General features: G+C 47.6%; 1 protein-coding gene across 1 annotated transcript in view; it reads left to right on the forward strand.

Annotated features, from left to right (window-relative positions):
* The window catches only part of LOC130493862 (zinc finger protein 501-like), a 28,551-nt gene extending 14,652 nt beyond the window's left edge, over positions 1 to 13,899 (forward strand). The window contains exons 3-7 of the mRNA XM_056867464.1: positions 8,826 to 8,991; positions 12,623 to 12,715; positions 13,159 to 13,266; positions 13,477 to 13,584; positions 13,807 to 13,899. Of these exons, the coding sequence (XP_056723442.1) occupies positions 8,826 to 8,991; positions 12,623 to 12,715; positions 13,159 to 13,266; positions 13,477 to 13,584; positions 13,807 to 13,899 (568 nt within the window). The remainder of the gene's footprint in view (positions 1 to 8,825; positions 8,992 to 12,622; positions 12,716 to 13,158; positions 13,267 to 13,476; positions 13,585 to 13,806) is intronic.
* The last annotated feature ends 25 nt before the right edge of the window (positions 13,900 to 13,924 follow it).

A 13,924-nucleotide genomic window follows, 5' to 3' on the forward strand; every position in this document is an offset into this window, starting at 1 on the left:
CATTTTTATTCATTTACATCATTTATATCCAGCCTTTCTGCCATCCCAAGGACCATCAAGGCAGCTAACTATTTAAAACATAATTGACAAAATCATATCTTAATTAAGTATTTTTAGAATGGCAATGCCGTAATAAAAATCTCTCTCTCTCTCTCTTAAAACTATTAAAATCCTTCAAGGGGAATGCAAAATCATCTATAACGGATGACACCTTAAATCCTGGGTCAGCTCTTTCGCCCACCAGTAGCACTTCTATCTTGTTGAGACTAAGCTTCTGTTTGCTTCAAGTTGCTGAGTTCAAAGGTTTATGAGAACAAGTCTTGCTATAAAGTACAGTGTAGTCATTGCATGATATCCTAGATTTTGCACAAAGTAGTCTAAAGAGCCATTGTTCAACATTCACTCTACCGCATAAACATATTTATATCAACTCTACGTTAAAGAAACCAATGGCTACTTTTCTTGCATCAGAGAACGAGCAGAGATATCTACAATTATTGTGGGTGAGTGTAGTCCAGTGTGTGTTCTGATTTTTTTGGTTTGTTTGTTTGTTTTGGTCCCAAGGAACAGAAAATGAGATGTACTACTGGGCAGAGATTGAGCCGGGGGAGACATCAGAAGAAGGTGGGCGAGATCTTCATCCTCCCCAGCTTGGAGGTCTACAAATGGGGCCAAGTCCACAAATGACGTGGGCGACAAACGAATCCTCAGAACAACACTGGGCAATCACACGGCAAGAACCCTACCAGGACACAGCGCCGCCTCCTCACTGGCAGCAGAGAAACCCACTGTTGACAGAGCCATTAGCGAATGGTGCTAACACTCCTCAGACTATGGGAATCGTTGATGCCAACTCCTGGTCTGGAGGACAGGGTATATCTGAAATGATACCAAGTTTCGGCAGGATGACTGTAGGACCCTGGAGAAGTTCTGTCGCAGGAGCTGAGCCAGGGGGAATGCTGGAGGAAGGTAGGAGAGGCCTCAGTCCGATCCAGGTTGGAGCTATTGGGGATCTCCAGGTTGGGGGGGCAACTCCACAAATTATATGGAGGGCAAACGTTTGCCAGCTCTGGGTTGGGAAATTGCTGGAGATTTGGGGGAGTGACACCTGGGGAAGGCAGGGTTTGGGAGGGGAGGGACCTCAGCAGAGTATAATGACATTTTCTCCAGGGGAACTGCTCTCTGTAGAAGAAGAAGGAGTTGGTTTTTATATGCCGACTTTGTCTACCACTTAAGGGAGACTCATACCAGCTGACAATCACCTTCCCTTCCCCTCCTCACAACAGACACCCTGTGAGGTAGGTGGGGCTGAGAGAGTTCTTAAGAGAACTGTGACTAGCCCAAGGTCACCCAGCTGGTTTCATGTGTAGGAGTGGGGAAACAAATCCAGTTCACCAGATCGGCCTCCTCCGCTCATGTGGAGGAATCCGATTCTCCAGATCAGAGTCCACCACTCCAAACCACTGCTCTTAACCACTATACCACACTGGTTTGGAGACGAGTTGTAATTCCTGGAGATCTCCAGGCTCCACCTAGAGGTTGGCAACCCTAGGAGCAAATGAGAACATGCAACCACAGTGGGAAATATCACAGCTGATATACCCGGGCACCATGAAGTCACTTCAGTTGGGGTTAAACCATGGGTCCCCAGTGTGGTGCCTGTCCATAACTTTCCTAGCACCTGCCAAGTGGGTGGAGCCAGATGGGGCTTTTGCCCAGCTGGGCTGCTGATTTGGAGACGAGTGGTAATTCCTGGTTTGGAGAGGAGTGGTAATTCCTGGAGATCTCCAGGCTCCACAGGAGGTTGGCAACCCTAGGAGCAAATGAGGACATGCAACCACAGTGGAACATATCCAGGCACCATGAAGTCACTTCAGTTGGGGTTAAACCATGGGTCCCCAGTGTGGTGCCCATGGGCACCATGGTGCCTGTCCACAACTTTCCTAGCACCTGCCAAGTGGGTGGGGCCAGATGGGGATTTGCCCAGCTGGGCTTCTGATTGGCCATTTGAGAGCTGATTGGCTGAGCAGATCTTTAAGAACATTGCTTTGGCAGCACCTGCCACCAAACCAGTCACATACTCTCAGCCTAAACTACCTCACAGGGTGGTTGTGAGGATAAAAGGGTGGAGAGGAGAATGATGTAAGCCACTTTTGGTTCTGATTGGGGATAAAAGTGGGGTATAAATTATGTAAATAAATAAATAATAAATAAGTTGCTGTTCTGTCTTTTCTCCAACAGGCTTTGCACCCGTGAGCGAGGTTGAGGCTCTTCAGTCTGGAGAATTTGAGGAAAGCCATCCCACTGGAGCATCAGGAGGTGGAGAAGAAGGGATGGTTTTCCAGGGACACGAGAGTCAGGAAGCCTGTGAAAGTCGGCAAACAGTACAAGGTTGGCTGCAATTTGATCCGATGAGAAGAGAGTCTCTCTTAAAAGACAACCAAGTGTTAACTGAAGCGGTCTTCTTGGGGAGAGAAACGGGGGGCACTGAATGCCAAGAAAACCCTAGGCAGACATCTGATCTTCCAAGGAGCCAGCCTGCCAAAAGCAAGAAGAAAATCTACACATGCCTGAAATGTGGGGAAAGCTTTGCTTATAAACACACTCTTGTCAGGCATGAAAATTCCCATACAGGAGAGAAACCGTATACATGTTTAGAATGTGGGAAAAGCTTTTCTCGGCAAGAAACCCTTGCTACTCATGAGAGAGTCCACACTGGACAGAAACCGTATGTATGTTCAGTGTGTGGGAAGGCGTTCACTGTAAAATGCAATCTTCTTCGGCATCAAAATATGCATACAGGAGAGAAACCACACCGTTGCATGGAGTGTGGCGAAAGCTTCCTCTGGAACGAGCAACTTGTGGCTCACAGCGCTATTCATACTGGAGAGATGCCATTCAAATGCTTGGAGTGTGGGCAAGGCTTTCATTGGGAAAAAAGCTTCAGGAGGCACATGAAAAGACACGATAGCAAGGAACCACAGACCACCACACGCTGCGAGAGAAGCTAGACAGTTAAGTCTCCTCACTCTGAAGTCGAAGGAAGCCCACACAGGAGAGACAGTGCATATTTCCAGACTGTGAGGAAGCATTGAATTGTAGGTTGAATCCTGTTGAGCATAAAAGGGGGGTAAACAGTGGACAGAAGCCCATTAGATGTTCAGAATGAGGGGAAAGATTCAGCCTGCGAACAAATTATAACACACGCTTTGAGGATTCATACATGAGAGCCCGGCAACTTGCCTGATGCATGGTGAACTGTATCGTAGTGGGAGAGATTTGCACCGCCAAGCGTCTCAGTTCATTCTTGTGTCCGGTAGCCCGTCCCCTCTGGTTTTCATTCTGCCCTCTTGCAAAAAAGAGGGAGACAGGTAGTGACTGTGGGACCCGGGAAGGAACTGGGACACACGTGACTCCTTATGAGGAAATTGATACGCAGCAACATTCCCTGAGACTTAGTTGGGGTTCAACCTTGAGAAGGGGCCTAAAATATTATCCCCCAAGTGATTTTGGTTTCTGAATTGCTTGCCGTCAGCTCGATGGAATCCATCTTTTAACAATGTTTTATAAAAATGCTGATGAATTACCAGAGCCTTTAAGAAAAATGTGATTTTATTGATAAGGATTTGCTGTATGAAAGGTGAGTCCTCTCTTCTATGTTTTATGGTTCAAGACTGGTTGCACAACCTTAAGAATTGAATGCACAGGGGAGGTTTGTTGTTGTTTTGGGTCACGGTGGTGGGCTGAGAGGAGAGAAGTTGACTAATTTTCCTGAAGGCTAAATAAACATTTTTAAAGTTCTGACTTTGTCCTCTTTTGTTGTCCTTTCTCCTGGGTTGGGCCTGAAAATAACCTGTTAATCTAGGGGGGTGGTTCCTGCTAGGATTGCCAACCTCCAGGGGCCAGTGTGGTGTAGTGGTTAAGAACGGTGGTTTGGAGCAACGGAATCTTATCTGGAGAGCCGGGTTTGATTCCCCACACCTCCCCACATGAGCGGCGGAGGCTAATCTGGTGAACTGGATTTGTTTCCACACTCCTCCACACGAACCCAGCTGGTGACCTTGGACTAGTCACATTCTCTCAGCCTCACCTACCTCACAGGGTGTCTGTTGTGGGGAGGGGAAGAGATGATGATTGTAAGCCAGTTTGAGTCTCCCTTAAGTGGAAGAGAAAGTCGGCGGAGGCTAATCTGGTGAACTGGGTTGGTTTCCCCACTCCTCCACATGAAGCGAGCTGGGTAACCTTGGGCTAGACACAGCTCTCTTAGAACTCTCTCAGCCTCACCTGACTCACAGGGTGTCTGTTGTGGGGAGGGGAAGGTGATGGTAAGTTTGGAAGTTTAAACCATACATTCAATGATGTGCTTTGTATACCCTCTCTTGAGAAAAACTTATTAAGTATAAGTGCACTAGATTCTGCTGGATTCAGTGTGACTTTCAGAAATAAGTGCTGCAATATTCTCAAAGGTGATAAGATTATGGCAGTGGGGAATTTGAAAGATAATGTGTATGTGCTAGAGAACATGGCAGGTAAAGCACAAACAGTGTTTGATTCTTCCTTAAGCAGTAGAGAAAGTCGGCATATAAAAAACAACTCTTCTTCTATGTTGTATTCAGCTGACATTACATAACACTTCATGCATCTGAAGAAGTAGGCTCTGAATTTGTTATTCTGTAGGGTGCCCCAGATTCTTTGTCTCGGCTGCTACATGGCTGCCTCTGTGACTAGGGTTGCCGCCCCCCACCCCCCGCCAGCCACCAGAGGGGATGGGCCAGGTTGCCAGATCAGGGATAGGAAGCTCCTGGAGATTTGGGGATGGAGCCTGGGGAGAACAGGGACCTCTGCAGGGTACAATGCCAGAGTCTCCATCCTCCAAAGCATCCATTTTCTCTGGGGAACTGATCCCTTTAGTCTGGAGAAGAGCTGCAATTCCAGGGGAACCCCAAGTCCCACCTGGAGGCTGGCATCCCTACCTGTGACTGATACCCAGAGAGAGATTCCCTGGGGTTTTATTCAGGGCGGATGAGGCATAACCTTCTGAATGAGCACATGGCATGCCAGAGAGGCCACCGTGGTCCTCGATTGCTCCCAAAACAGCAAGGAGTTTTGAGTAGCGAGCGAGCTTAGTGTGGCATAAGTCTTCGTTAACTGGAGCAGGCTCCATCACTTGTACAAACTGTTTAATGTGCTGGTATTCAATGGAGTCCACCCTACGGGATATGCCTTACAAAAATGCTAATTAGCAGAGCCGCTCCGCTGACCTAGATGGCCCAGGCTAGCCTGAGATCTCGTCAGATCACGGAGGTTAATCAGGGTCAGCCTAGTCAGTACTTGGATGGGAGACCACCAAGGAAGTCCAGGCAATAGCAAACCACCTCTTGCTTGGAGTCAGCTATGACTTGACAGCGCTTCCATAGAATCACAGAGTTGGAAGGGTCATCTAGTCCAACCCCCTGCACAATGCAGGAAATTCACAACCATCTCCCCCACACACCCCCAGTGACCCCTACTCCATGCCCAGAAAATGGCCAAAATGCCCTCCCACCAGCAGAGTCATTAAGAAAAAATGTACTTTTATTTCATTCTGAAAACACTTGCTGTTGCAAATAAATGATTCCTCTTTGTAACATTCTGCATTTTAAGGTTGCTGTGTTGAATACAGTTCACATTTGGATGTAGGATGATTTTTTTCTTCTCACCTCACGGCTGAAAAGAGCAATGCTCGTCAGCTGTTTTTAAAATGCAATAAAGATTTTAGGTACGAAGGGAGCTCCAAAGCGTATACTCTGAAAATCGTCTTGGTCTTTAAGGTGCTACTAGACGCGAATCTTGATTTTCTACTGCAAACTGACATGGCTACCCCAACTAGGGTTGCCAACCTCCAGGTACCAACTGGAGCTCTCCTGCTATTACAACTGATCTCAAACCAATAGGGATCAGTTCACCGGGAGAAAATGGCCACTTTGGCAATTGGACTCTATGGCATTGAAGTCCCTCCCCTCCCCCCCATCAAGTCTCAGCTGACTCCCTAGGGCTGCCAGGTCCCTCTTCGCAACTGGCAGGAGGTTTTTGGGGTGGAGCCTGAGGAGGGCAGGGTTTGGGGAGGGGACTTCAATGACATAGGGTCCAATTGCCAAAGCGGCCATTTTCTCCAGGTGAACCGATCAGCTTGTGGGGTAAGATTTTAATTAATTTAATTTTAGCATATTGGAAATATAATATAACGTTTATATTTGTAAGCTGTAGTTACTTATATAAGCCAGTAGAGAGCAGTATTGTATAACAAAGGTTTAGGGCTTTTTAATTTGAACTAAACTAAGCAGATGGTTTTTGGTTTTTTATCTTGAATTGTACCTGGGACGAACTGATATCGAAAAACAACATGCGATCACGAAGATGAGATCATAACTGGGATGGACTTAGAAGGAAGAGATATTATAATGGCTCTTGAAATTTGATCAAACAAAAGGTTCTGAAAGAGTATAAAATATGGAGAAATGGGCGGGGTTTGTTAGGAGACTTTCACTTTTGAAGCCGAAGGGCTGAAATATTCTCCTCTTTTGCCTGGCAAAATAAAAAAGGTTTTTTTTCCCTCTTTGCTCCTTAACCTGCTGTCGTCTCTGTTCATGGTAAAAAAATCTGGCTAGTGAACAGAGGAGTGGCAATTGCATCCAACAAGCTGGAGATCAGTTGTAATAGCAGGAGAACTCCAGCTAGTACCTGGAGGTTGTCAACCCTAATTATCTGCCATTAAAGGCACTTTTAAAACTAGCCATACATTCAGGGGAGATAAAATGCCAACCAAGCCCAGAAGAGCCCCCAAGCACCTATTGTTGGAGGCCAGCCTGGGTAATTACTTTCACTCCACCCAGCGGACAGCTGTGAAGGCCCCCCTCCCCTCCCAGAGTGGTCAACTAGTCATTTGCACCAGAATGAAAGCAGGAATCCCGCTTTGCCCAGGGAAACAGGACATTCACCAGGCCAACTTCAGCCAAGGCCCCGGCCAGTCCTTTGTCTCATGTTAATTCAATCAAGCCCCCCCCCTACTCCAGCTGCACAATCTGCTTGCCTCTCAGAAGCCCCTTCTAGGTCTGCAAACACTGGGTTTTCACCTCCAAAATTCAAACCCCAACAAGCAGCAGTTTGGATTTGGCCAGCTTTGGGACTCAGACATCTTGGAACCAGCTGAAGTGCCCATGAAATACCCCCCTCTTGTAAAACGCGTGTGTAGAAAAACACGCACCAGCACTCTGCACACTCTCTAAGTACAAACCCTTTGCCCATACTTACTGCTTCCCCCTCCCTTTTTCTCTTTCTCTCCGGGAATATCATTGGCAAGATCGCTAACTTTCTCTCTCTCTTCTTCCGCTCCTCCGTAACCTCGAAAGTACTGTTTGTTCCCTGATAGTAGGGAATCTTTGGCTAGAACTAGTGCATGCGTATTAAAGAATTGCTTACATATCAATTTCAATAAAGCAATGAAACACTATGCGGTAGTACTGGGATGATCAGAAATGTATCTTTATTTTGCAAACGTCACTACTGAAAAGTCTTTAAAAGTTCTTCCTGTCTGCTTATGTGGGTTCGCAATCCTTTGGCTTGTCGGGTATTGTGCACCCAGTTCTGTTTATTCTCAAAACCAATAAACAAACTGTGAATTTCACATCTCATCTCAGTTGTCTTGATTGGTAACCTAAGGTAAACTGAGGCACAACATTTCTGGCGCCAGATTCCAAACTGAGCAAAGCTCAACCGGCTTCTGGGTAGCTTTTCTTTCACAGCGCAGTGTGGGAGCCATCTTGGAAAAGCATGGCCCCTCGTATAGCATGCTGTCTCTTGGTAGGAGGGGGGACAAGTCTACCCATTGGCGCCCAGGCTTTGTCCCGCCACAACACTGACTCTCAAGAGCAGCGATTTCATTTTTCCTTTGGGGAGGAAATCTCAACAGTTCTTCTGGAGCCAGTGGTCAGAGTGTCAGACTGAAAGCAGAGCTGAGTCTGTGCACAGCCGAAGTCTATAGTTTGGCTGCTTGAGGAATAAGTTCACACTCAGGCTTATAACTTTAGAAAAGAAATAGAAGTTCTTTATTGTAGGTGAACGCCATACTGGACAGGAAAGACAGAGTAAAGGCTTCTACGTAACTAACTAAGCTAAGATGGAGAGAGATTGTAGAGCACATGTCCAGGCCTCATGGTGGACAAAAAGGAGAGAGAAGGAAGAGGAAACCCCTAAGAGTAGCATTCTGGGTAACAAAGGGACAGCAGTGGGAGTGGTTAAAAGGAAAAAAGGTCCTCTCTACCCCTATACTAACTAACTCTCTAATGCCCTCCCCAGTAGCTCCAAGGCCTGTGCTAGCATTAAGCGACATTGCACAGTCCATTCCTTCCAACACAGACTAGGGTGGGGGAGTCAGCAGAGACTTGATTGGGGGGGGGGAGGCAATCAAAAGAGAAGCAGACGGATTCACGGTGGTGGGAAAGTCCATCAGTGGCTAGTGGATATGATGGTTAAATAGAGCCTCCATGTTCAGGGGCGGTCTACCCTCCGGATGCCGGGGCAACTGTGTGTGGCCGCTGTTGCCTCCGTCCCTGGCCACTGTGGGAAACAGGACATTGGATGAAAAGGGACCTAGGGTTGGATCCCGTGGGGCTCTTCCCTCCTTCTGAAAGGCTCAGGGCATGTAGCTACCCTATCCCCATTTAAAAAAATAGAGTTCTCTCTCTCTCTCTCACTGACTCACACACACACACACAATACTTCCACAATACTTTCTCTTCCACAATACTTTTGGTTTAGTAATAACATTTTGTTCTTGTGAACTACAGTTCCCAGGAGCCCTTGCAGGTCGAAGCGAGGCTTGCAGGGGATTCCGGGGACTGGGCGTGGGCGGCCGGTTGCTGCAACGTGGAGAGGCGGCGGGGGTGGGAGCGGCCGCTTGCTTTTTTCCTGGGCAGGAGGCTGGAGCCGCCTCCTCTGGCTCTTTTCCCCCAGGCTGGAGGGAGAATTGGGCCTTTTTGCCACGGCAGGAAAGGCGCGTTTATATGATTTCCTAAATAAGATCCTGGACGGGGCGGGGGAAGGAGAAGAAGAAGCGCGCCCGAACTGGAAGAGCGGCTTGGGGGGAGAAAGCTGGGGGGGGGAGAAAGCTGGGGGGGGGGAGAAAGCTGGGGGGGGGAGAAAGCTGGGGGGGGAGCGGAGCAACTACGGGGCGCAGATGGGTGATCCCCGGAGCGCCCTTGGGGGGAGAAGAGCGTTCCTCAATGTGTGCTTTCCCCATTTATTTTTCACTCTTCCAGCTGCCCCTTAAAGACCACCCAAAAGGGACGGGCGGGAGGGGAGGATCCTGCAGGGACGCGAACCCATCGCCCCGCAGTTCTCCTCCGCGGCCAGAGAGACTCTCCCAGTGCTCAACGTCCCCCCTTTTCTCGGGTTTCCCCCTTGCTGATAAGCGCAGCCCGCCTGTCCCGCCTCCTCCGCCTCCTGCTCTCTCCCGTCTCTGCTGCAGTCCCAGAAGGGCATCCCTGTTTTATTAGGCGCTGGAAGCACAGGCAGGAGGGCGCTGCTGCAGTTCTTTTGCTTGTGGGCTTCCTAGAGGCACCTGGTTGGTCCAAACTGCTGGACTTGATGGGCCTTGGCCTGATCCAGCATGGGTATTCCTCTTTTTTATTCCCCCAAGGAACAGGGTTAGTTAAAATGAGCCCTAGTCATGACGCATGCATATTCTCTCCAGTATCAGAGGAGCATGCCTATTATATTAGGATGCTCCTTATTCGTGGGCTTCCTAGGGGCACCTGGTTGGCCACCGTGTGAACAGACGGCTGGACTTGATGGGCCTTGGCCTGATCCAGCATGGCTTTTCTTATGTTCTCAGCTGGCTGGGTCCCAAGTTAAGGTTGCCAGCCTCCAGGTGGGGCCTGGTAATCTCCCTCGGGGGCTACCACTGTACTCCCCAAACTAAGGCCCCCACAGACCCCACCCCCAACTCTCTGGAAATTTCAAGCAGGAATTGACAACCCTGTCCTCCAGTCTTCAACCTGCCTGGGCTGAAAAACCTGCACCAGGGGTGTAGAACTGCAGACTATGGGCAGGGCTTCCTGGGGTGGGATGCCCCTCCAAACCAAGTTTCCTGCTCACAGAAATCTAGCTGCTCAGGAAGGCTAGGTTGGAATCCTCTTCCTTGAGCTATTACTTTTCTGCAGCCCAGAAAATGTTACCTATTCTCTCTCGTATCAGAGGAGCATGCTTATTATTTTGGGTGTGGTGGAACACAGGCAGGATGGTGGTGCTGCAGTCGTCCTGTTTGTGGCTTCCTAGAGGCACCTGGTTGGCCACTGTGTGAACAGACTGCTGGACTTGATGGGCCTTGGTCCGATCCAGCAGGGCCTTTCTTATGTTCTTATGTTTGGTGTGGAGGCATGAGCTAGCATATGAGGCCCTCCCAACCCTCGGCCTGCCTGCGTTCCCAAACTAAGGGTTTTCTCTGTTTTCCTGGCAGAACTTGAACTATTTGTCAGTATTCTATGGCTGACAATCCAGTACAATTAATGCTTTATACAACATATTCTATGTCACCTTCAAGCATTTCCTTTTCTATTTTTATATACTGCAAAATGGATGTTATTGTGGTTACTGGAACAGCCATTCTGTCTCAGCTTGCATTGAATTCCATTCAAGTTTTAAACAAATTGGACCCAAGGGAAGTCCGGTTGGGCATGCTTTTCTGAATCTGTTGCTCGGACTATTGTTCCAAGAAGGCAGCCCTCTGATTTTCTGTGTCAACTTCAAGCATTTCCCTTTCTATTTTTATATACTGCAAAATGTTTGTGTCTCAGAAAGCAAAGAGGTTTCCAGCAATTGGCAAACACAAGGACTTGTTTGTCCCCCATTTCTCAAATGAACTTCATTTCCTCCATTTAGGAAATGGAAGCATCTAACCAAGTCCCCTAATGACCCTGAATGGCAGTGTGGATTCGAACCTGGGTCTCCCAGATCCTAGTCCGACATGCTAACCACTAAAACTACATTGTCTTCATCTCGAACATGCTGCTTCTGTGAGGTGAAATCACGCCACGCGTGTTAAGAACGAGAGTCCAAATGAGTCCAGCACAAATACAGCACCTTTGAAGCTATAATGGGGAGGGGGATTCTGTGTTTGATCCATTTCACAGTTAAAAGATGTTATTGTGGTAACTGGAACAGCCATTCTGTGTCTGCTTGCATTGAATTCCATTCAACTTTTAAACAAATTGGGCCCAAGGGAAGTCCGGTTGAGCACGCTTTTATGAATCTCTGTCGCTCCGAGTATTGTTCCAAGAAGGCAGCCTCCGATTTTCCTAGATTCTGTATGACTCCTGGGATACTCCTGAGCGTCTTGCTATCTCTTGGATATATTCTGTATGTTTTTTCATATGACTCACCTATGGGATTCTGCTTTCTCGTGTGAATATTCAGGGGCAGCGAGAAAAGATGAACTGGGGCAATCCTTCAGGGCCCTCATGTCTTTTTTGGAGGTGGCCGTGTTCTTCACGCAGGAGGAATGGGCTCTGCTAAATCCGGCCCAAAGAGCTCTGTACTGAGAAGTCATGCAGGAGAATTACGAGACAGCGGCCTCTCTGGGTAAGGACATCGGCCCATTTCTCATCAGTTGGGCTTTGAGGGTTGAGTATTACTGGTTGGAAATCCTGAGAGGGAAAGGGGTTAGTTTAGCAGGCATGTGAATTACAGAAACCTGTGGAGATATCAGATCTTTGATGGAGTTTCTCTGATTGGGGAACTGCGCATACTGAGGCATAACACAGTGAACGTTTAAGAACACCTTCCTGGAGTAATCTGTTCTGAGTAGATTTGAGTAGGGTTCTTAGGATCGCACTGCCTGTATGGTTTGCTGGGTCTGTTGTGTGCTGAGTTGCAGCAGAGTGCTGTGTTTATATGTTGTAAACCCATCCGAGTTTATATGTTGTAAACCACACCCTAATTAGCACATAACTTTGATACTTACAGGACAATGATTAGCACATTACCTTTGATACTTTTGCAGGACAATGACTCAGCTCAAACCCAACCCCCTTCTGACTATATAAATTACTCTTCCAACACACTTTGACACTGAGAGACACTGTCCTTCAGTGTTACTCCTCTGAAGATGCCTGCCACAGCTGCTGGCGAAACGTCAGGAAAGAATACCAAGACCATGGTCACACAGCCTGGATAACCTACAAGAACTAATGTGTCTTTTATTTATTTATTTATTCTTTTTTATAACTCTTTATTTTAACTTTAGTTTATAATACTAAAAATACAACAGCAGTAGGTTAAATATCTTTGTACAGTATATGTTTGATATATGTTTCAATACTTGGTTCCAATATATGTTCCAATATCATACATCTTTTTACAGAAATCATATCATTTGTTGTAGTCACTTAGCAGAACTTAATAAATGCTGGCATTTGTTTCCTAATAATGCATGCATGGTGTTTGCATCAAGCTGGAAGCAAAGATCTTGAAGGCAGTTGGAATACTGTCCCCTCCGCCGTCCCCCAAAGTGTGGGTATATTTTAGGCACCATAAACATTCTTGGAAAGTCCAAATCCCTTCATGGTGTCTTCTTTTCCCCTTGAAGGACTTTGGGTTCCTGGCCCATTCCTTTATGTACAGCGCCGTAAAAGAGAAGAGCGGTCCCTCCAGAGCTCTGAGGAAGCGGCCAGGTGTGCAGGTAAGAGGGAGGCGGCAATACAGCAAAAGGGCTGTTTCAGTTGGTTCTGCAGGATTTTTTTCTGTAGGAGCTCCATGTTATTCCCATTTTGTCGAATCAAGGATACAATCCGTGTAAGAGGTGTCCTGTTTTCATTGTGGCATTTCTTGTGCGTACAGTCTTCAGAAGAGTTGCAACTGAGGGCCAACGTAAACATGACAGCAATTGTACAACGGCTCCAAGAAACAGTTCCTGTAGTTCTGGTTCCTTCCTCCTTGGAGGATCCCAGCCTGTTTCCAACCAGGATGGAGCTGTTCTACTCTGTGATTTTGTCTCTTGTGGCATGACATGATCCCCTCCTGTTCAGTTGTGAACCCAGACAGGGGCCACGCTCCTTACGTGCTGATCCTCATATGACTCCCTTGATAGAACAAAGATTCCCTCTTTCTCTCCCCCTCACACAGAAAGTGGGAGCTCAAGAGAAGAGGAAGGCCGTTCCTCAGAAGAAGCAGAGGAGAGTTTACCGGGAGGATCTCGAACTGCACAACTGCTCCAAGAAACAGCTGCCACAGGTCTGTTTTTTCCCTTCTTTCTGTGATGATAGCCCATATTTTTCACCCAGGATGGATTTCTGCTGCACTGGGTTTTACTCCTGTGGTGGGGCATCATCCACTCAATCTCACACACATGAACCCAGGGAGGGGACACACTCCTTATGTGCTGATAACCATACAAGGATCTGGCCCTCTCTGATAGGCTCCCTTTTTCTCCCCCTCACGCAGAAAGTGGGACCTCAAGAGAAGAGGAAGGCCGTTTCTCTGAAGAAGCACAGGAGAGTTTACCAGGAGGATCTCAAACTGCACAACTGCTCCAGGAAACAGCCGCCACAGGTCTGGTTTCTCTCTCCTCCCTTTCTTTGTTAACCTCAGCCCTTATTTTTGACCCAAGATGGATTTCTCCTGCTCTGGGTTTTACTTCTGTGGTTGGACATCATTCACTCCTGTCCAGACATGAACCCAGGGAGGGGGACACGCACCTTACATGCTGATAAACGTACAAGGATCTGTCCCTCTCTGATAGAAATATTTTCTCTTTTTCTCCCCCTCACACAGACGATGGGACCTCGAGAGCAGAGGAAGGCCTTGCCTCAGAAGCAGCGTTGGAGGGTCTACTCGGAGGATTTCGAGAGGATGGTTCCTGACTGAACTGGGTGAGAGCGAGAATCCTTTG

Source organism: Euleptes europaea, chromosome 1 (genome assembly GCF_029931775.1).
Source record: "Euleptes europaea isolate rEulEur1 chromosome 1, rEulEur1.hap1, whole genome shotgun sequence".
Taxonomy (NCBI): Eukaryota; Metazoa; Chordata; class Lepidosauria; order Squamata; family Sphaerodactylidae; genus Euleptes; species Euleptes europaea.